The sequence below is a fragment of the Phalacrocorax carbo genome, chromosome 9 (genome assembly GCF_963921805.1).
Source record: "Phalacrocorax carbo chromosome 9, bPhaCar2.1, whole genome shotgun sequence".
In the NCBI taxonomy this organism is placed as follows: Eukaryota; Metazoa; Chordata; class Aves; order Suliformes; family Phalacrocoracidae; genus Phalacrocorax; species Phalacrocorax carbo.
The window spans coordinates 35,722,690-35,743,608 of NC_087521.1; the positions used below are offsets into that span (position 1 = coordinate 35,722,690).

A 20,919-nucleotide genomic window follows, 5' to 3' on the forward strand; every position below is an offset into this window, starting at 1 on the left:
AGAGGAATCTGCAGGGCCTTTATGTAACAGTCCCTTCTCAACACAAAGCCAAACACAATGAAAACGCTCATATCGCTAATCAGAACAACTTGTCTATTTTCCCCAGCTTTGTTTATTTAAAGAAAAATGATAATTCATTAGAAGTCAGAATTCAATTTCCTGTTTTCTTTTAAAACAGTAAAATAATACCATTTCAAACTGCATGCCAGAGTTGTACGGAGTTGTACATGGTTCCTAACTGTACTAAGCACACAAGAGACAAAGCTTTTCTCTGTTCATCTCCCGACTTTCCCCAGTCTGTGGTCCGTCTTGGGGTCAGCAATAATCGCCTGCACTGCTACAATCGCTTCGTTAATTTTTGTTTGCAGCTCTCGGAGCTCCTCTATATGCAGCAGTCGGAGGATCTGGGCAGCTTCATTGAGAACAGCGTCTGGGTGAGATGCAGACAGAGAAGTCGTATCAGGGATTTTCATCTGACATAAAGGTCTTAAGAAAAGATTAATCTAAGTCAGTGCTCTGCACTTCACTTATGCTTGTGGTTTTCGTATTTGAAGTAGGGAACAACTTTCCCTGCTGCTAGAGAGGGACAGGATGCTCTGCAAAACCTCGCTCGGCTTCCTGCAGCCCTCGCCATAAATCCACGGCCAAGTCGGGTCGGTACGAAGCATTCCGAGTAATAGTTTAGGTGTACATGGGGCAAAAGTGAAGCCAGACTAGTGGAGGCCCAGGTCACCTGGCTATTGTTTACAAAATAATCTGTCAGGTCACACCAACTCGCACTGCCTCGGGTTCGATTTCAGGTAAATTATGCAGCTAACACACAGGGAAGCAGCACAGAGGTCCTCTGCTGGTAGAAGCAAGATTTACAAGCCGACAGTAACGATGCATTCCTTCCACTTGCAAACGTGGCTGCCACTAAAATCTGTTATTTAAACAGTATTCTGAAACAACATATTCCACAGCTAAGATTTATGCTTGTTTTGGAACAGACAAAATGCTCAGGAGTGCTCGTAAATAACAAGCTGGCAGGGAGCAATTCTTTCCACTACAGGCTTTTTTACTGTACACATTATCTACATGTTTGGCAGTAATATGCTTTGTCAAAGGCAGATATCGCTATTTAAAAGTCACATTAAGAGGACTGCTTACCTCCTGTGTCAAAACCAAGAATGTGCTTTTCTAAAGCAACAGGCAAACCCTTTAAAAAGAAAAAAAACATGTTTGAATGTAATTAGAGATGTCATTTTGCATGTTTGGAAACTAAAATCGAGGACTGCAGCTCGTAACTCTGGAGGAGAGGTCACTTGAGTTTTGCTTATATAGACATGTGTGACAGTTTCAAAAAGTCATGACGCTTGATTACACGAGTGCCTTTGTGTCCTGAAACGTCAAACCCAGAGTATTAATAAAGAAGAAAAATCTTCATGCTTAATAATCCCCCTAATTGTCAAGCGAACCCCATTGGATACACACTGCCCACATTCAATCCTTAAAAGGCTAACAACGGTACTGCGAGAGAACACCCAATCCAGCGGCATCGCTACCCAGGCAAACAAAAAAAGCACACACAAACCAGGCTTTCTTAGAAACTATTGCCTTTAAAGAGCTGCCAGTTTTCAGAGCACTGGCCGATTTTAGAGAGAGTTGTAGAAGTTCTCTGTAACCAAGTGAATTGCTCAAGCACTGAGCTTGCAACCTCCACCAACATCCCCAGAAGCATCCTCCTCAATGTTAAGCTTAGGAATAAAGCTAAACGTTCCATTTTCTAAATGCTTGCTCTATTCAGACACTGCAAAGAAAAGTTTTATTAATGGCCAGTTATAAACATTGCTCTCTTCACTCTCTCCCCCGTCCAGCTGCGGAGGAGCGGTCAAGCGAAACAATCACTCGCAATGTTTCAACATGCACGTAGTATTAAACAATGCAAATCTTAGAATTTGCTTTTGCCACCTCATTTGCCTTGCACGACAAGGCCATTTGAGTTCGATACCATTAGTTTCTACAATGATGGGGCTGTAAGCCTTCTGAACACTAGGATTCTTTTAAAAGCTTTTATATACACATAAGAAAATTCTGAGTTGATCAAAACAGTACAAGCTAAATACAAAATGCTGACTGAAACCAACTCTAATAACCCGTTTTCAAAAAGTGGTTCTTCTCCACGGCCTTTACAGTAAAATGGATGTTCCACTGCAGTCTTAAAAATACATCTGCATTGTTAAAATTTAAGCAGCTTGTTAAAAATGCCAATTCAAAGAGTTTCTAGCGATATCACATTTCATACATATACTTTTTAAGAAATCAGGTGCACAGCAGCTTCAAACAGGGAGAGAAGCAAAGAGCACCTTTCAACCTGTAACTACACAGACTACTTCATTTCACAGCATCATTCCCCAAAAAAACTTGATTTAGAAGTGCTGCACCAAACTCTTGCAATGGGCCTGAGCACCGCAGGCGTCTCCCCTGTAACAAGAAGTGTCAACAGTAAAACTAGATTCCCTGGGAGGGGAAGGAAAAAAAAAAGAGTTTCCAGATATCAGAGTAAAGGGGAAATATACCCACTTCATTGTGCTTTCAAATATGCCCCAGGCATAGCCTTCAGGAGCATCTTTAAATTGATCCTGAAAGGCATTTGCTGTGTTTGATGCTCCCTAGGATATGTTCATCAGGCAAGGAAAGCCCAGGACAGCCTATGAGTCTGTCAGTATAAACCTGATTCCTGTCTAGACGCCAAGTACATTGAATTGCCAGGCATTCAAAATATAATCTAAGAAGTAAAAGCATAATGTCTTATCTTAAAAACTGTACCTCAAAAACCCAACACGATAAATCTCGTATTATTTGGTACATTTAAACCACAAGCGCAGCTGTCTAAGCATCCTTGGCACAGTCCTCGTATACATCCTTCAGTCAGAGAACATTTCTGTATCTATTTCATCTTTTCCCCACTCTATCTTGATATTGCCAAGAACACAACTCATGATATTTTGTATATGAAGTCGTCTGCCATGCAGCAGTCAGACATTTACAACCTGTTTCCAGGGTCAATATACAAAGTGTCACTGGCTAGTATTTTGGCCATTAACAAGCCAGCCAAAATCAGCAGCAGAGGTTTATTTTTTTTCTCCTTCTATCCTGCAACCCAGCTAACCCCTCTGCTTTTAAGATACTTTCTTCATTCATCTGGTACATTATGACGTTGGTGATTGCCACTGGCACAGATAAAACTGTTTTCCTGCATCCAAACCCCTGCCTTTCCCCCACCCCACTTGAAATTCAGCATTCCTGATGAGAGCACACTCCCAGTCACATACATCACATTCAGTGACACAGTGACCTTTCAGCCTCAGACCCAACCACACTTTGAGGACCCCTCAAATATGAAGAATTCTGTCATAAAAAAAATATCACTGTTCTTCAGAGAAGCTAGCTCTTCCAAACACACAGAAAATCCCAATTTGATCCCCACATGTCAGCTGTGCAGCTATGTAAACAACGACTAAAAGCAGCTTTTAACTAACATTAGTTACAGAACCTAAAATGAATATGGCAGTCTCGGCCTGCTCTTTTAACAGTTTTATGGATATACAAGACCAAAGCTTTGATTTACTGTTCCAATGCTTCTGGCAGTTAACCGCAGCGCAAGTCAGAGCACCTGCGATTGCCACTTAACAAACACCATCAGCCATGTTATGACAATAAATAAAGCATGGACTGTTCTGAGCAGCTGCCAGAAAAGCTGAAGGGACTTGCACTCTCTGACCAAATCCAGTCGCTTTAGCAGGGACGCTTCTAAACATACACCTGCAGGGCGAGAAAGGCTGCCTTCCCCAGCTGCGCCCAAGACCCAGGGCCAGCAGCTTCTGTGCCAAAGTGCTGGAGAGAAGAGCTGAAGAACTGGGATGCTTAAGAAATGACAATCTGAAAAACCACAGTCATCCCCTGGAACATCTTACAGACAGCTTGCGGTTAGAAAATAATTCTGCAAAATCTGAGGCTTAAGTGCAGACGTTTCCTTCATCATTTCTCTTTTTGGGGAAGGCTGGGGGGCAAGACTTGGATGTCCAACATCCCATTCCTAAACACAGACCAAGTGCCTGTACGAAGCAAAACACTCCACACAAGGCATGTTTCAACCTGTTTACCCAGCCAACGCTGCTGATTCCAAGGAAAAGCCGGGTCCTACATTTCTTCTCAAACTGTAGGCCTGCTGCACTGACAGTAAGGGTAATCCTCCAGCAAACACACGGTCTATCAGACAGGTACATATATTTGTATTCAACCAAAAAGAGCGTTGTATACCCTCCATAATCCTCTGGGTATTTTAGAATCAGGATGGCGAAGATAAAGCAAGTTTCCACCACCCTCCTAAGTCAAGTATTTAGAGAACCGGTTTTCACTGAGATCGCAGACATTTATGCCTACACTTCTTTACTCGATGTGGAATAATTCACACGACTCATGCAGCGTATATACAAACCTCCTTGGACTGACTGGCCTTCGCGATGGCGTCCTGCGTCAAGCGCTCTTGAACCAAAATGCGAATTGCCTGGGAAAAACATTCAAAGGCAAGAGCAATCAATTTATGTCTTGATGCATTTCTCAGCAATTCCAAGGGAAAAGGAGCCAATGCCATAACATAGCATAACCTCAAACCCAGTTTTGTGAAAGACATTTTGGAAAACTCTTTCAGACCTTAAACCTTTTCAAATAGCACTAGTCTTTGCAAGCAGTGTCCTACACAGGAGTAGTCTCTTTGGCTGCAGGAAGGCAGCTTGATCAGAAGAGACAAGGACATAAAACACTTAATTCCAGCCAGAGACTGCAAAATACAAGGAACTGTTAAGAAAGCTTGCGATTTCCAGAACAGCCAATCGCGATCCCAAAGCAGCAGCACCATTTTTCTTTTTCTGAGCTTGCACCCCTTTAATGCTGCAGCAATACAGCTTCTTCAGGGAGGAGATCCTGCTAATGGCATCTTTTAGTAGGTGCTGAACTGTTTTCCACATGCAGAGAAGCCTGGAGCGAAGCTACCCACCCGGGTTTTAAAAGACAGTAGAAAGGAATTATTTTTAGACACAGGAACAAGAACAGCCTTGACTTTAACAATCCTGCTGCTCATCTGTTTTAACTGGCTCCAGTACATAGCATGAAATCGTATCAGAGTTATCAGTTACTGATACCTACAGCTGTAAATGCCTCTAAAAATAACTGAAGGAATACCATGCAGGCAGACTTCCACCAGAAGGAACTGGGTCTGTCAAACACATTCCTCAGACTTTCCCAGATGAGGAGCCAAATGTGACAGAAGCAGTCTTACCGCTTCATCTTTCTCCCCCAAGACTTCTCCCAGTTTTGTTCACGATTCAAGTTGAGATCATACTAGAAAGTTGCCACTGAATGCTTCTAGAGATCTTTCTTTTTATTGAGGCTACTTCCTTTAGCTAGAGTGATTTGGAATTTAACTTGAAATTCCAGCAGTGAAGCCAGACCTTGTGTAAGAGAATTCCAAGTGCCTTTTGCATTAGAAAAAGGACATCCGACTGTGTAACAGCGATGCTTTCTGATCAACTTGCCAGATTTAAATTAATAAAATGGGACTCCAAATACCTCTCTGCTTACTCTGGCCAAGGTCTGGCCAGACGTCTGTGGCATGCATGCACCCTGTGGCCTTCCCTAAGCATCCGTTCCTGAGCGTCCAAGCCTGAAAAGGGATCAGAACTTCTCCGCATCCACACTGCAAACCTGCTTATCGTTGCACAGAATTAAGAGTTTCACTGACACATTCTGCTACCATGAAACCCTGAAAACTAGCATTGTCGTTGTTCAGGTAACACGAATTGCCACTGCAGGTATCTGTTCTCACTGTAATTAAAAGCAAAAAAAAATTCAGGCTGGTGGTTTTGTCCAACCACCTCTGAAAAAAAGTGAGACTAGGGAAGTGGAAATAGTGACAAAAACGTCAATACATTCATGCAGAAAACACATTCTGCAGTTTTGGTTTTTTTTTTTTTACTTTTTAGTACCAAATTACATGACCCAACATAAGATTTGCTAGCCGAGACAATCCTATAAGACAACTTGAAGGAACTCAGCCTAATCAGGGCTGAGCTCAGGCTGCAGATCCTCAACATCACCATTCGCAGGGGCTCTTATCTCTTTATCCGATATCCCTTTTCGCTGCTTTTTGTGGGGTTTGGGGTTCATTTTTGGTAGGGGTTTGATATACAAGATCTCCACTGCTCATTAAAGACCGATTAAGGGTTCAAAAGCTATTTTGGGAAGGCAAAGAAGGATACCATGCCGGAGAGAATGCGAAAGTGGCTGATGGGATGACTGCAAGCTGTTAAATCCTTAGGAGACAAGGCTAACATGATCATGCTGTGTAAGTATACCTGTTATACTTACACAAACTATATAAACTTTGATACCCACAGCATTTAGTTTTTCCAAAATAAATGTAGCAAATATCACAGCTTCTGGACTGGACAGACATAATTGGGGGGTTTCAGTGAAATGAGTTTATTTTGGTGCTAAATAAAACTAAGCTTATTTCCATACTATGCCATGATCAAGTGGGTACTCAGGGTTGCTACAGTACCGGTAAATTCAGTACCTAAAGAATACAGTGGTTCAACCCAGGTTGAACCTGTGAACAACACAGGTTCAACCCAAGACTTATAGATAACTACAGAGTTCCACCACTAAGTCACAATTTTCTCCAAGTCATAAAAAAAGGCTAGTTAATTTTCTAAAGCATCTATTTACTGCATTTAGAAGCCGTGATTAGTTGTCAAGACTAAATTAAACTGACTTGAGTAACGACAAGAAGTAAACAGTTCACAGGATCAAAAGTCAAGGAGGAGGTAGTTTTTAACTGTGGTTCCTCCCTAGGCTGTTGCTTTTAAAACATCCTGTGCATCACTTAGCCTCTATATTTTGCAAGTTTCTCTCCTAATTTCTAGCACTAGAATACAATCTTCTCCTTTGAGCGTGCTCCTCACTATTTCTGACGTTCATTAAAACCACATAAAGCACTGCTTCACCTAACCTAGAGCACTTTGAATTCTGAACGATTCTCAGTGTTGGAATTTCAGGAACCCAGCTACAATTGAACTGGTTACCAAGGTAATTACCCTTGCATCAATTTCCATGATTTCTGTGTTCTTATCTACTTTAGAAGGCACATACAGAATGAGTTTTACTTCCTGTTTGTGCCTAAAAAGTCATAGTTTTCAGTACCTGTGTACCACAGGCTATTATACACATATCAGCCACTGGGGAAAAGGAGGAAGAAAGGAGGTCTGGTAACTGTGAAACTCACCTTAAGCATCACCAAGTAATCATCGTGTCGCTGAATTTGGAGCAGATTAGCTAAAGCCATCACTCCAGCCTTGAAATCAGGATTATTCACTGTAAAAATAATCATTAAAAATCATCATCATTAAAAGTATATGCTAGTTTAACTGGCTGCAAAAGTCAGAATTGGCTTCCTGACTCCATGGTATTGGATTGCTCTCAAGGATGGGTACCATCACGGATACGCAGCAGCGAGCAACCACTTAGTCTGGCTACAAAGCCCTCGAAGCGTGCACCAGGCTTCCTAACCAGGTCCCAGAACACCATCCAGGCACAAAGAGCATTGTTTTCAGTGCCAAGCACATTGCACGCGTCCTACCGCACAAGGAAACCAGCATTAAGTCTTTGAAAATGAAGCCAATTGCACTAAGGTATTCTGTTTTATAAATCCTATCACTGCAGAGCAGAACTGTGCTTGCTGGGTGAGGGCAGGACTGATTCCTAGCTGTGTTTTTGCAGAAAGAGCAACGGGAAAAGACTTGGAGGGATTTAGGGCTAATTTTAGTATTTTCCACCACTTCTATTTATTGTGAATGCATCTAGCGGTCAAAAAAAAATTAAAATAATTACAAGAGGTACAGCTGGGGAAGACCAAACCAACATGCAATACGTAACAGTACTGAAGTAAACTGTCTGGCATCAGGTTTCCTTAGCTTTTTTAGTCTTTGAGGATATATTAGAGTCTGTAGTCAAGAGGTACCTTACTTTTTCACCCAAACCCACAGCAAGCCCTCATGGCAAAGCTGTTAAGCTGCTTCCTCACTGCCTGCTAAGAGTCCTCCCGATTTATTCATATCTGATCAATCCTGTGGGCACCTCTTTCTGCTGGGAAACATTCTCCTCTCTGCTCTTCCCCCTTTTCCCTACTAGGAAAAGCTCTGCATCAGTGCACATCCAGCTACTTGGGATTCACACGGAGCAGCTCCTCCTTCCTTTGGTAGGAATGCAGACAAGTGCAAACAACTCAGAGTAACTCTCAAAACACTGTTCACAGAGAGGCAGCTTGAGCCAGCTGTAAAACAATATATGAACCCTGCATTTCTAAAGCTTTAAACGGGGCTTTAAAACGTTGTACGTATCGCAGTACTGTAACAGCTTAAATCTAAAGAACATCACACAGGCCATGAGCACATTCACGTACGATGCCCCCGTAGAGTAGGTTGCTGCACACTTACCATCCAAGTTAATCAGCGGTTCTGCGTTTTTTGCTGTATTGTCAGTATTTTTAGCACCATCAGGGGTAGAATCCTTGTACTTATCAGCTGTTCAATTACAAAGCAAACATGAACACCGTTAGAGCTAATGACAAAAATAACTAGTAAAAAGTTTAGTGCCAAGCTACAGCTTGCTATAGCTGTATTTTTGGGGCTGTGGTATTTGCCCAAGAGCCTTCTGGGCTTGTACACCGATGTTCTGGAGCTCCCTATTACAGTCCCCAAAGGCTGCCGTTCCAGTGAGCTACCCTAGCAGCTCCCACCTGCAGAGAGCATACATGCCATCCAGGAGCAGCATCAGAGCACACTCCACGCTTACGTAGGGCATTATGCTCTTGATTAAGGCTCTTCCTACAGTCTTCATCCCAGAAGGCTGAACAAGCTGCATCTCACAGTTCTACTACTATGAAAATCCACCAATTCAGCTAGCATTGGTCCTTTGCCTCAATCAGCGGCAGAGGTAGGGCTTGAGAGCTACAGATTGAAGCTGGTTCTGATCGAGAGTAAAACATTTCCAGTGAAGGCTTTGCTGCAGCATTCATCTGCAACACACACAGAGGGATCTCAAGCCTTTTGAGGATGGAACCTCCTGGCTCCTTCATCTTCATGTACCCCGAGTTACAGGCAGCTCACTTTCTCCAGCACGAGGGACTGAGAACCAGCTCTACAGCCTGCAAGTATTTATATCCCATCCTCATCTTGGGCAGAGCTCAGCCCTGCAGGAATTAAAGGTAATGGAAAACAGTAGTTTATTGGCTATTATTACGTTTGCCACCAGTAATTACATTTGTATCTGCACTCTCACTTGAAGGAAATGAAACTGCTGCTGACTGTTGAGATTTAACTTTTTCATAACCTTGCCCTAGTTCCCAAGGGTTCAGGATCTACTCCCTGTGAAGCAAGGGTCTAGGAATAACTTATTCCAATAAGTGTCGTACTAAAGAAAGTGCACTTAATATACTTTAGAGTAAGTTCTCATAAAGGCAATCCCACAGGGAGGAGGGTATAAATATATACAATGGGGTTTTGCTATATCCAGAAATAAAGTAATAAATGCAAGTATGCTACTGTGCTGTCCCACGGGAGCTGAAGAGAAACAGTTCACATCTGAATACAGTGCAAAACCTGGCAGATGAAATTATATTTTTATTTTTTTAAGAAAATAACATATGCCTTTGTCTTAAAAATTAAAAAGAAAAAACCACAATTCTCTCCCATTTTGAAATATTAAATATATTCACCCATACCATTATCTCCATACTCGAGCCTAACCGCTAAGCCGAGAAGCCAGTCCACTGTTTCTTGTCGCTCTTGCATTTTGAAAGGACAGTTTACATCTTTCATATACTGCAGAGCAGAAAGAGGAAAAAAAACCATTATTGACCTGTATGAATTCACTATGAGTGCAGAACTCTTGCAAACAGCCACTTTCCCGCAGACCTTACAGTTATTAGAAGATACTTATTAACAAGAAGCATCACTGTGAAATGTCCTGCTGTGGCATCTGATCCATCTGAGACATTTCAGAGTGCTCCATCCACCACTAACTACAGTCTGCCATTTAGTAACGGCACCTGCTTTTTAACGAACATTATTCATGGTCAGGCTGCAATCAGAGAAACCAAAATACCCCTTTTCTTTGCTCTCTGTTTGTTTTACACCGTAAGTGGAGGTGAGGGAAAGGGGTAGGACAGACAAAAAATTACAGCAAAGACTTCCCCTCTGAAGCAGGAATGATGCTACCTAAGGCTTTCATAATACTGATATCAGAGGATTCTGAGGGGTAGCAGATGTAATTTTCCCTTTCTCAGGGACTGTGTACAAGAGAGAATGAAATATGGCTGGGACACTGCCTCTGCTCTTCTGAAGCTAGAACACAGGATCAAGCAACTGCCTGAGAGGGGCTGGAGTGAGGTGGGGGTTGGTCTCTTCTCCCAAGTAACAGACAGGATGAGAGGAAACGGCCTCAAACTGCATCAGGGGAGGTTTAGATTGGATATTAGGAAAAATGTCTTCACTGAAGGAGTGGTCAGGCATTGGCACAGGCTGCCCAGAGAGGTGGGGGAGTCACCGTCCCTGGGGGGGTTCAAAAAACATGTAGACGTGGCACTCGGGGCCATGGTTTAGGAGGCCTGGGGGTTGGACTTGATGATCTTAGAGGTCTTTTCCAACCTTAATGATTCTATGATTCTATAAACCCAACCTGCTGCCAAGACTCCCAAAGCCCATGACACAGTGACATTCTGCTGTGCCTCGTTGCTGGAGGGAGGGGAGAGGGCTGCCACACAGCCTCTACTCTGGCAGCAGCAGCATGGAGGGAAAGGGCACCAGGGGCTGGAGAGTGCTCACAGGCAGGGCTCCCCTGGCAGGCAGGCAGAGAACGACAGTCTGGGCAAGCCAAGAGATACCACTGATACCACAACAGTTCCAGCTGCTGGTAACTCTAATACCACACACATTTATGTATGTGATATTAGAATGTTTTAGGCTCCCTACTGCAAAGCATGAGCACTGCAACTCCAATCCTCCAGGGCAGCAAGGAAGGCCAGCGCTTCCCAGAGGAAAAGAAAAACACGAGATGAACGGGCACTGAGCATTACAGAGGAGCATTTTCAGCTCCTCGCAGGGCTCTTTGGAGAGAAAGGAAACGGGAACCAAGAGGGAAAGCTCAACAGCCCTGTGGTGACTCAAAATGCTTACGAGCACACAGGAGATCACTCACAAAACGATGGCTCCTTGCCATGCTTTGTGCTAGCAGCAGAAAAATGATCTATCTGAAACAACAGGAGGTGCAGAGATGAGCTGCAGTAGCTTTCTTCCACATGCTTGCAAAGCCTACGAGTGCATTAGCCTAATCCATTTCCTTCTGGTATATAAGAATCATTAATGCAGAAAAAGCTGTTTATTTGTAGTCCAGTTTCCTTCTACTTTAAGAGCTGAATCAAATCAGGCAAGAAGCAGATTAGGGCAGATACCACCTATAGCAAAAACAGCTGAGTGAAAATTGTGTGCAAAAAGTTCTACCGTCTTAGTAACTCCTACAGTTTGGCTTCAGCAATACATTTAAATTCCTAGAAATGTAAAAGTTCAGAGACAGGACAAATATTCAGAGTAATTTACCTTTAACAACTACAGCAGCTATTAATTGTCATTTACACAAGACATCTTTATAATTTAAAATTGTGTTTGAAACAACAAAATACCTTTTCAAACGATTTGGGCCAGTCATCACTGTGTATGTTTCTTAAATTCCCTCGGTCTTCGATCTTGTAGTGTCTGATTTTCTGGTCTTCAAGCCAGACAATAAAATTCCTGAATTCTGTTTCATCTGTTGGGAGAATTAAACAAAGCAAGAATTAACCAGTATGTTAAAGGTAAAACCAAGCCCTTAAGCCTTGACCCAATTCATACAAATACTGGTGATATCCCAAAGAAAATGAAACTTCCCCCTAAGCAACCTTTTGCACACCGGGCAAATGAACCCGCTTTTCAGGAAAAGACTGGTGTCCCTGAGCGCTTTCATATTTTACCACAAAGAAAGATACCTCGAACACTAAAATCATGTATTGCAGGGTAACCTCTGACCAAAACTCAACACTGGGCGTTTTTCATTTTCCAAGTCACTTCAAATTGGCTACGGTTGACTGACTGCACTAAAAGGCACCAGCCAACAGACTGTTTTTATTTGGCATATAGTTATAACCTATTAAGTGAAGACGGGAAGGTAAAACAATGGTAAAGAAATTCAGTTCCTAACCCTGTTATCTGGACAAACACGTTACATGTAGCAGTAACCCCCTCCCCGGTCTCTTCCAAAGAGCAGCACATGCAACTCGTGACCGTGCAAAGACATTTTCTTCCTCCATTGTTGACTCAACTTTTCTTGGTTGTTGACCCAACATCTCACTATTTGGGAGCTGGAATTCCATAATAAAAGATTGTGGCCCAAACAAAGATATTCGTACTGGACGAAACAATTAGCCTGCACCTGCGCTTCAGTGATGGAATTCACTTCTGGACACAGCAGATCACAGCTCTGGGGTACCGCCAGCCCCTCAAACACCAGCTGTGGTATGTTTGCTTCTCAAAAGTATCTTCTAACTGATACAAGTGCCCTACTTCTATCGAATGCATTGTAAGAAACAGAGACATGGTTGCAACACAGGTGAAGGACAGCTTTCAGTAAGACCTTTTAAAAGTTCTACACTGATGAAATGAACCTTAAAAAAGACCTGAATGTCAGCCAAAAGGAACTTAAGCCCCACTACAAAAGAAGATGCCAGTAGACAACATCTCTTGAAAGAGAAGCGAGTCTCCCAGAAGCACTGAAGGAAAGACAGCCTGTTAAACAGATGCCCTGAAGCTTATAGTTGATGACACTAGATAAACACATTTGTTACAGGGCCCTTTCAAGCAAAAAGAAGTGTTGCAAAAAAATCAAAGCATTGACGTGTATTGGTGAAGTAGAAAACAGAGCCAACCATGTCACCAGACCGCTCTTATTTACCACCCTGTCTCTGCCTTGCTTCGTGTACGGGACACGCCAGGCTACCGCGACCACCAGCCCCGGGGCCACCGGGGCAGCCGAGGGCGCTCTGGGGCACTCCGTGTCTCCCGTGAGCCCAGACTCCTGCCGGGAGAAGGCCAGGAACAGCAGCGATCGCGCCTCTCCCTTCCCTCCGCTCCCAGACAACGCTCAAAGAGCCACCGCCGCCAAACCAACCCCGCACAGCCACCGCCACGCCGGAGGGCCCCGGTTTTCCCGGCGGGAACTGGGGATTTTCCCCCTCAACACCGCGCTGCGGCTCAAGCGTCGGGCCCAGGGAACGGCCGGCAGCTCGGAGCCCCGCCGGCCTTCGCCCTCCTCGCGCCCCCCCCCCCCCCCCCCCGGTGGCGTGAGGAGAGCGGCGGGTGGCGGTGGGGAGGTGGCGGAGCCCCGCCGCGGGCCCTCACCCCTGCAGTTGAAGCCGGCCGGGTTGTGGTAGTCGAGCGCCGAGAGCTTGCGGCGGAACATGGCGGCGGCGGCTCCGCTGAGCGCCGGGCCCAGCCGCTCGCCCCGCTCAGGCCGGGCCGGACGGGAAGGAACACCCCCCCGACCCCCTCTGTGCCCGCCCATTGGACAGCGCGCGTCGAGCGGCAGCCTTTACTACCAATCAGAGGGAGGAGGGGACTGCCGGGAAGGGAAACGGCGCTACGTCCAGCTTTATTGACACGGCGGCGGGCGGACTGAGGCGAAGGCGGGGCCTGGGGCGGGGATTGGGGCGGGGATTGGGGCGGGGCCTGGGGCGTGCGGCGTGGGTGTGCAGGGCCGCGGTGGGGAGCTGTGGGGCGTGCGGTGGCGGCGCTGGGTTGTACTGGGGAGCTGTGGGGCGTGCGGTGGCGGCACTGGGTCGTACTGGGGAGCTGTGGGGCGTGCGGTGGCGGCACTGGGTCGTACTGGGGAGCTGTCGGGTGTGCGCTGGGCGGTACTGGGTTGTACTGGGGAGCTGTGGGGTGTGTGCTGGGCTGTACTGGGTTGTACTGGGGAGCTGTGGGGTGTGCGCTGGGCGGTACTGGGTCATACTGGGGAGCTGTGGGGTGTGCGCTGGGCTCTACTGAGTTGTACTGGGGAGCTGTGGGGTGTGCGCTGGGCGGTACTGGGTTGTACTGGGGAGCTGTGGGGTGTGTGCTGGGCTGTACTGGGTTGTACTGGGGAGCTGTGGGGTGTGCGCTGGGCGGTACTGGGTCATACTGGGGAGCTGTGGGGTGTGCGCTGGGCTCTACTGAGTTGTACTGGGGAGCTGTGGGGTGTGCGCTGGGCGGTACTGGGTTGTACTGGGGAGCTGTGGGGTGTGTGCTGGGCTGTACTGGGTTGTACTGGGGAGCTGTGGGGTGTGTGCTGGGCTGTACTGGGAAGCACTGGGCTGTACTGCAAAGGACTGGGCTATACTGGGGAGCACTGGGCAGCACTGGGCTCTACTAGGCAGCACTGGGCTCTACTGGACAGGACTTGGGAGTGGTGGACTGTACTGGGCAGCACTGGGCTCTGCTGGGCTGTACTGGGCAGCACTGGGCTGTACTGGGAAGCACTGGGCAGCGCTGGCTTGCACTGCGGAGCACTGTGCTGCACAGAGCAGCACTGGGCTGTACTGGGGAGCACTGAGGCAGCCCCACAGCACTGCTCTGAGCTGCATGTGGGGCTGGGGGACGCAGGCCCCCCGTGACCCTCAGCCACCCCATATCTGCTCCACAGCCACCCTGGCACTGCCTGAGGGGCAGAAGGGCCTTGGGGGTCTCAGCCCAGTGCCCTCCTCCCTGGGGCAGGATGGGCACCCCCAGCTCCTGGGCACACTCTGGTGGCCCTTGGGTCTGGCTCTGGGCCCCACCGTGCCCCCCTCAAGCAGCGCCATGGGGCCTGCTGCCCCCGAGGACATTTCCCAGGGCCGTGGGGAACACGGGGTCGCAGCCTCCCGAGCAAGGGTGGGCTTTGCTCTCGGCTTCAGGGCGGGTGGTGATTCCACCCCTATTCACTCTATTTTTACCACCGCGCTCACGCCACTGCAGCGTGGCGGTGCAGATGCCAAGAAGTCCGTCACGAAATTAGGACCTCACGATTTAGGACAAGAGGAAACGGCCTCAAGCTGCATCAGGAGAGGTTTAGATAGATAGGATATTAGGAAAAACATCTTCACTGACAGAGTGGTCAGGCACTGGCACAGGCTGCCCAGGGAGGTGGGGGCGTCACCGTCCCTGGGGGGGTTCAAAAGCCATGTAGACGTGGCACTTGGGGCCATGGTTTAGGAGGCCTGGGGGTGTTGGTTAGGAGGTTGGACTTGATGATCCTAGAGGTCTATTCCGACCTTAATGATTCTGTGATTTCCTTTATGAAAAACTGACCTTTTTGGAGGGAAAAAACCCTCAACCCACCAGAGAAGGGGCATTTGTTTTCCCTTCTCGATGCATGTGTGACATTTGCTCTGCAGAATTCAGAAACCTGGGTTTTTTACAGTCTTCAAGCCATCCTGATTTCGTACAGATCTGCCCCAGCCCAGAGCTGTCATCCTCCATCTTGGGATGCTTGGGAAGCAGCGAAGGGGGTTTCTGGGCAGGGACGGACATGGGACGTGGCCGCCTGCCGAGCCTGAGCCCCCTCTCCTTTCTGTGCCACGTGCAGCTTGCAATTAAACCATTTTCCATGTGAATGCTGCGGCTGCCATTCGTCATCTTACTCCCAGCTATATTTGGGTCATCTCCAGGGGATTTAAGTGGTTTCTGGGCAGGAAATATTTCTGCTCTGGTGGCATCTTGCACAGTGCCAGCAACAGGTGAAGGATGCCTGGTTAAGGAGGTTTTTTTGGGGTGGTTTTGCCTGGAGAAGGCAATGAGCCCGGGTTGGGAGCAAGACCACCCCCGTTCCCCCCCACCCCTCCCTGGCTCGGGTGACACTTTGCAGACGTGGTGCTGACAGCGCGATGAGCCGATGCAATATTCATCCTGACATTTCTCTCCGCGCCAGCCCTTCCCAAGCGCTCCAGCTGGCAGCCGGCGCAGCCGCCGACTGCGGCGCCGCGATGGCAGGGTGGCACGGGGCTGAGCCAAACCCCGCCACGGCCACCCGGAGCCCCAGGAAGGAATGGGTTGGGGGGGTGGTTTTGGCTCCCTTCTGCTTTAGGACCATTCCTCTCCCATTCACTGTATCTCCTCCGGCTCATTCCTGGAGTGGTTTAACAGAGGGCAGGGGCTCCGGGCGCTGCCTGCAGCAGGCAGAGAGCCAGCTCTGCCTCCTTCGGCTTTTGCAGCCGGAGCCCACGAGCGCTTCAGCATGTCGCCGACACATGCAGGAGCCGTGACACGCAAGTAAGCAGTAAAGACACCAAAGGCTCCAGCGAGGTTAAAAGGAGCTTGGGACCATCCCCAAGGTGTGTGGCCATCTGAGGGCACCTGTCCTCGGCCATGCAAGTGTCACACGTCGTCCGCCCCAGCAAGGGTGACCAACAATGGAGGTAGTGAAACCTCTGCTGGGTGTGGGGGGACAAATACACAGCACAGTCCTGTGCCAGCAGCAGGATGGGGCTCTCCACCCTTCCTCTGCCTCTCCTGCCATCGTCACCCTCAGGACTGCCCTTGCCTTTCATACTTCTTCCTGTTTCGCCCTGGGTTTGGGGATCTTCCCCTTCCCTGGCAGGTCTGACCCCTCCTGCAGCAACACACTGTGAGTCCCGCAGGGCAAGGCCACCCCCATGACAGGGGATGGAAGGAGGAGTTGTGCTTCTCTTCCCACTGCATGCTGGAAAGCTAACGGGCTTGAATCTAATGCGTGCAATTAGTGCAAATGGGCTTATTCTCATCAGCGAGCCGTACGGGGCCGGTGTCAGGGTGTGCGGGGCAGGCAGCAGCGTGGTGTGCAGGGAGCAACATCTCACCTACGCTTTCCCCAGGCGCTCCACAGCTCCTCCGGCTCCGCAGATGCTGCTGGCACGGTGGTGCTGCCGCTCGGGAGCTGAAGCCTGGGGAAGTGAGGATGAAACAGAGCAAGCCTTGGAGAGCCACCAAGGTACGGCAACAGCTGAGCATCGCTTGCCTTGCCATATCGAGCAGGCAAGGCATCGCGGGAGCGACAGTTGGCTCGCTTCTTTGCAGTGACACCAATGCTTTCTCTTTTCATCTGGCCTGGTGGACACAGCAAGTGATGGGGAGCTGAGAGTTGAGCCCGCCAGAGCTGAAAAGTCTCCCCGGGGTGGGTAACGTTTGCCACTCACTGAGATGCTTTTAACATGCTGAAGGCTGAAATACATACGTGGTGTCTGCGCTGGGCTCAGCAGCGATGGGTTTCATTGCAAAACCCACGCTGGTGTCTTGCTTCAGGCCCCAGGGATGATCTGAGCAGAGTTTGAGACTTCACAGCCTCAAACTGCAGCTGTCCACCTAGCTGGGAAGTCATTCATCTACAAGGGGCCTACAAAACCAGAGAGAAAATTCAGGGCATGGTAAATTTGGAAGGAGCAGGGCGTCTTTCTAAGCACCAGCGAAGGGAGGTGGGTGTGAGGGGTGGATGCGTGGGGATGCTTTGCTTTGCTGCAGCCTGGGTGCAAGCTGGGCTTGCAGGAGAGTGTCCTGCTCTCTATCACCCCTTCCCCAGCCTCCCACCGCAGCAAGGACGGGGCTCAGCCCCTCGGAGCCTCCCCAAAACAGCCCCGAATGAGGCCATTCTGCTCTGGGCTACGGGCTGGACCACAGCGGGACAGATCCTGTGCTGGGCATGCTGGAGATGGCTCTGGGGAGAGTGTACTCACTGCCAGGGATGGGAGAAGGAAAGCATGGGAGAAGGGATGGACATCAAAACCAGAGCTTTCAGGTGTCTCTCAATTTCTGAGCGATGGTGATTTTGAGCAAGGAGCAATGTCCCACCCTGAACAAGCCTGATACCCACCCTGGCATTGGCTCATCCTGCAGGAACAAAAAGCTGCGGCTCAGCGGGGGCTGAAGCCCTGAGAAGCTTCACTTTCCCTGACTGATGGGCATGAAAGCTCCTTCCAAACACCACGTCCTGGCGGGGAGACCCCCTGATCCCACCAGGAACAGGACCCAGCCACGACCAGGGTAGGAAACCTCCCCCCATCAGGAGCCAGCAAGCACAGAGCATTGTCTCCAAAGGCTTGAAACAAATCCAAAATTTTATTTCCAATGAGTACACAGACCACGTGGGATGGGGATGTGCTACATCACAACGCCGACCTCCCCGCACTGGCTTTCGGTTATAACCGCCCCCTCCCCAAAAACCCTGGCAGCGGCAGGCTGGCACTGGAGAGACGGCCTCGCCCCCGCCACCAGCAACCTTGGCAGAATAAAAAAAAAAGTCCTCTTCCAGTACTCCAGATATTTTTCTTTAAAAGCCTCGGGGTAGAGTTGAATGTCATTTGATACCACGCTGGAAATACAGCATCGGGATGGAGAGACGATTGGTATTTTTGTTGCGAGGGGGGTGAAACGATCTTGGCAGGCAATTTCTACTTGGCTAACAAAGGCGTATCTGTGTAAATATAAATACTGGGGTGAAATACCTGGCAGCACACCAAGTCAGCACCACTACCAACATAAAATAAAGACCAGCAATGTAAAACACCTTCAATGAGTAGTTTAGGCTAATTCAGAATTCCCACCCACCCCCCACTCTTCATGCAGCTTTATTTCTTTATTAATTTATTAAGAATTTGCATTGTAAAATACGCAAGTTGTTAAAAAAATTATTACAAACCACTTCACGACAGCATTTGAGAAGGGTTGGGGCGCAAATCCCGGGTCAGACCAGCTGCGCTTCACTCTGTGACGGTAAATCAGTGGTAAAAAGAAAAGACAAACCCGGGATGGGGTATTTACACGTCTGCCTTGTAACACCAAGAGTGAAACCAGCTGCAGAGCAAATGACTTCATGTGTCCTTCATCCTAAAGCTACGTGAGCTGCGGTAAAAAGATCAAAACTGGGAGGTTAGGGGGGCCCGAAAGCCGCCGCGGGAGGGCTGGGACCATCTAGGTTACTCGTGTCATATAAACGTTCCCAGATGCCAAAAGTTTTGAGTCCAGTGTAGTAACAATTGGTCTTCTCTGTAGAAGACTAGAAAAAGAGTATGAAAAGGTAGAAAAACCAAAATGCACTTGTTACGGGCTAGAAAGATTCGCCGAAAAGTACCTAAAGACTATTGCCCTCTTGAATCCACAGGGATTTTTAAGCTGATACCTGATTCAGAACTACGGTTTAGCGGGGTCACTGCAGACCCCCAAGCCCCTATGTGACACCCACTTCATTTTGTACACAATCCCCAACTTATGATTCCCAAAGTTTCCCAGGAGTGTAGATGAGCAGGGAAAGCTGGGAGGTGTTTATCAGCGGAAAGGAGAGGCCAGCCATGTCCGCAAAAGTATTCACCCAAGGCGGAGCCAAAAAAAGTGGCGGGTGTCCCCCAAAACGCTGATGGCAAATGAACCGGACCTGGGATTAACTCCCCAGCCTGACACAGAGCTCAGGCTGCGTGTAAACAAGGATTCAGGCACCTCCAATGAAGGGGCGGCCCCCACGGCTTCCCCCACAGCTCCCCAGGCTGCTCCCCTGCCCAACGCGGCGGGGCGGAACAGGAGAGCCAGTGAGCGCGGGAAGGGGCAGAAGCATCCCACTGCAGGGCAGCATCCCGCCACGGGGCAGCATCCCAGCCCAGCCCCAAGGGGAGGAGATGCTGCCAGGAAGCCGAAAGAGCAGGACACGGACCAAGCGAGGAGGGCAGAGGCACAGAGGTGTAGGAGAAGAGGAAAGACCCAGAAAGAAGTGGTCGACTTTGATTTTCAGATTTCTAGCTACCCCATGACGCCCAGGGCGGGGGCCACCCCGAGCCCCCATGCCCGGGGGCTGGAACCTACCCTAACACAGGAGGTATTTCAGGCATGTCTAAGGCATCGCACGAGTTGTCTTTGCTTTCAGCTTCGCCTCAGTTTCTTCCCTACAGCTTCTCCCACCAGCACGTGGTGTCAAATGATAGAAAAGAAAAGTCTGGAGCAGATGAACAGAGATAAACTCTCATGCATTACCACCGAACGTCGTCACAGGAGTATGAAGCACCAACCACGACACATGATTCACTTTTACTTGCAGAGCCGAAGCTAACCATATACAAAATGTTAGCAAGTAGGGTTCACTAGAAACACGGAGCTGCCGGCCGCTCAACCCCTCTGCTACGCTACTGCCAGAAATTAAAAAGCACAAGACCAAACATTTGAGTAACATCATAGTCATCTAACCTGCCGCTATATATCTGACAACTTAAATATAAAATAATATTTTGTAAAGAAATCATCAATATCATTCCAAGAAGGTTATACACATCCTTAGCAGTTACTTCGCTCAGCACAGCTCTGGTGCTTTAAATATGGAACAATCAAACGATTTTGTGAGCAGAAAAGTGACACAAATTTATTCTTTACATATTTTTTTTTTCTTTCTAGGCAACTCTACAGACTTCAGATCTTTTGCCTCGCAATGCAGATCATCTTATTCCCCCAAAGGTGGCCAGGTTCTTTAAACATGCACATCTCTGTAGCTTCCAGGTCACGTATTTTACTTATTTTTGTTTAAATTCTGTGGACTAGCAGGTCGTCCCCGTTCCTAAAAACTCTACATCAGTGTTCAGGGTGGCCTGAGTGCCGGTCAGGCTCCTCGAGGGTTTACAGGATCACGCAGAAGAACTTCTTCTCTCTAAAGGGGTTTTCTGAGGCCGGGACGGGGGTCAATAGAGGGTCCTCCTTGGCGTGGGCTTCGCAGTACGCCATCAGGTCTGCTGCTGCTTTTGACACCTGGAATAGAAGGAGTCCCATGTTAGGG

At 48.2% G+C, this 20,919-nt stretch overlaps 2 protein-coding genes across 3 annotated transcripts in view; both read right to left on the reverse strand.

The window, feature by feature from the left end:
* Positions 1 to 89: 89 nt before the first annotated feature.
* On the reverse strand, positions 90 to 13,685 carry RTRAF (RNA transcription, translation and transport factor). The gene is made up of 8 exons (XM_064461134.1): positions 13,527 to 13,685; positions 11,777 to 11,901; positions 9,821 to 9,920; positions 8,535 to 8,621; positions 7,325 to 7,413; positions 4,481 to 4,549; positions 1,150 to 1,198; positions 90 to 430 (listed from the first exon to the last, which is right to left on the reverse strand). The coding sequence occupies exons 1-8, from the start codon at positions 13,585 to 13,587 to the stop codon at positions 276 to 278; spliced, it is 735 nt and encodes a 244-aa protein (XP_064317204.1). The 5' UTR covers positions 13,588 to 13,685; the 3' UTR covers positions 90 to 275.
* Positions 13,686 to 18,206: 4,521 nt separating this feature from the next.
* GNG2 (G protein subunit gamma 2) overlaps positions 18,207 to 20,919 on the reverse strand; it is a 28,273-nt gene continuing 25,560 nt past the window's right edge. For both annotated transcript variants that reach the window (XM_064461135.1, XM_064461136.1), the window contains exon 4: positions 18,207 to 20,891. In XM_064461135.1, coding sequence (XP_064317205.1) covers positions 20,763 to 20,891 — 129 coding nt within the window. In that variant the 3' untranslated portion in view covers positions 18,207 to 20,762. The remainder of the gene's footprint in view (positions 20,892 to 20,919) is intronic.

What these genes read in the sequence shown, in the direction of transcription:
- RTRAF (XM_064461134.1), bottom strand. Translation starts at nt 13,587, where the DNA reads ATGTTCCGCCGCAAGCTCTCGGCGCTCGACTACCACAACCCGGCCGGC. An exon ending in GGCCGGCTTCAACTGCAGGG is followed by an intron (nt 11,902 to 13,526) that starts GTGAGGGCCCGC and finishes TTCTCCCAACAG; the next exon opens with ATGAAACAGAATTCAGGAAT. An exon ending in ACCGCTGATTAACTTGGATG is followed by an intron (nt 7,414 to 8,534) that starts GTAAGTGTGCAG and finishes TTATTTTTACAG; the next exon opens with TGAATAATCCTGATTTCAAG.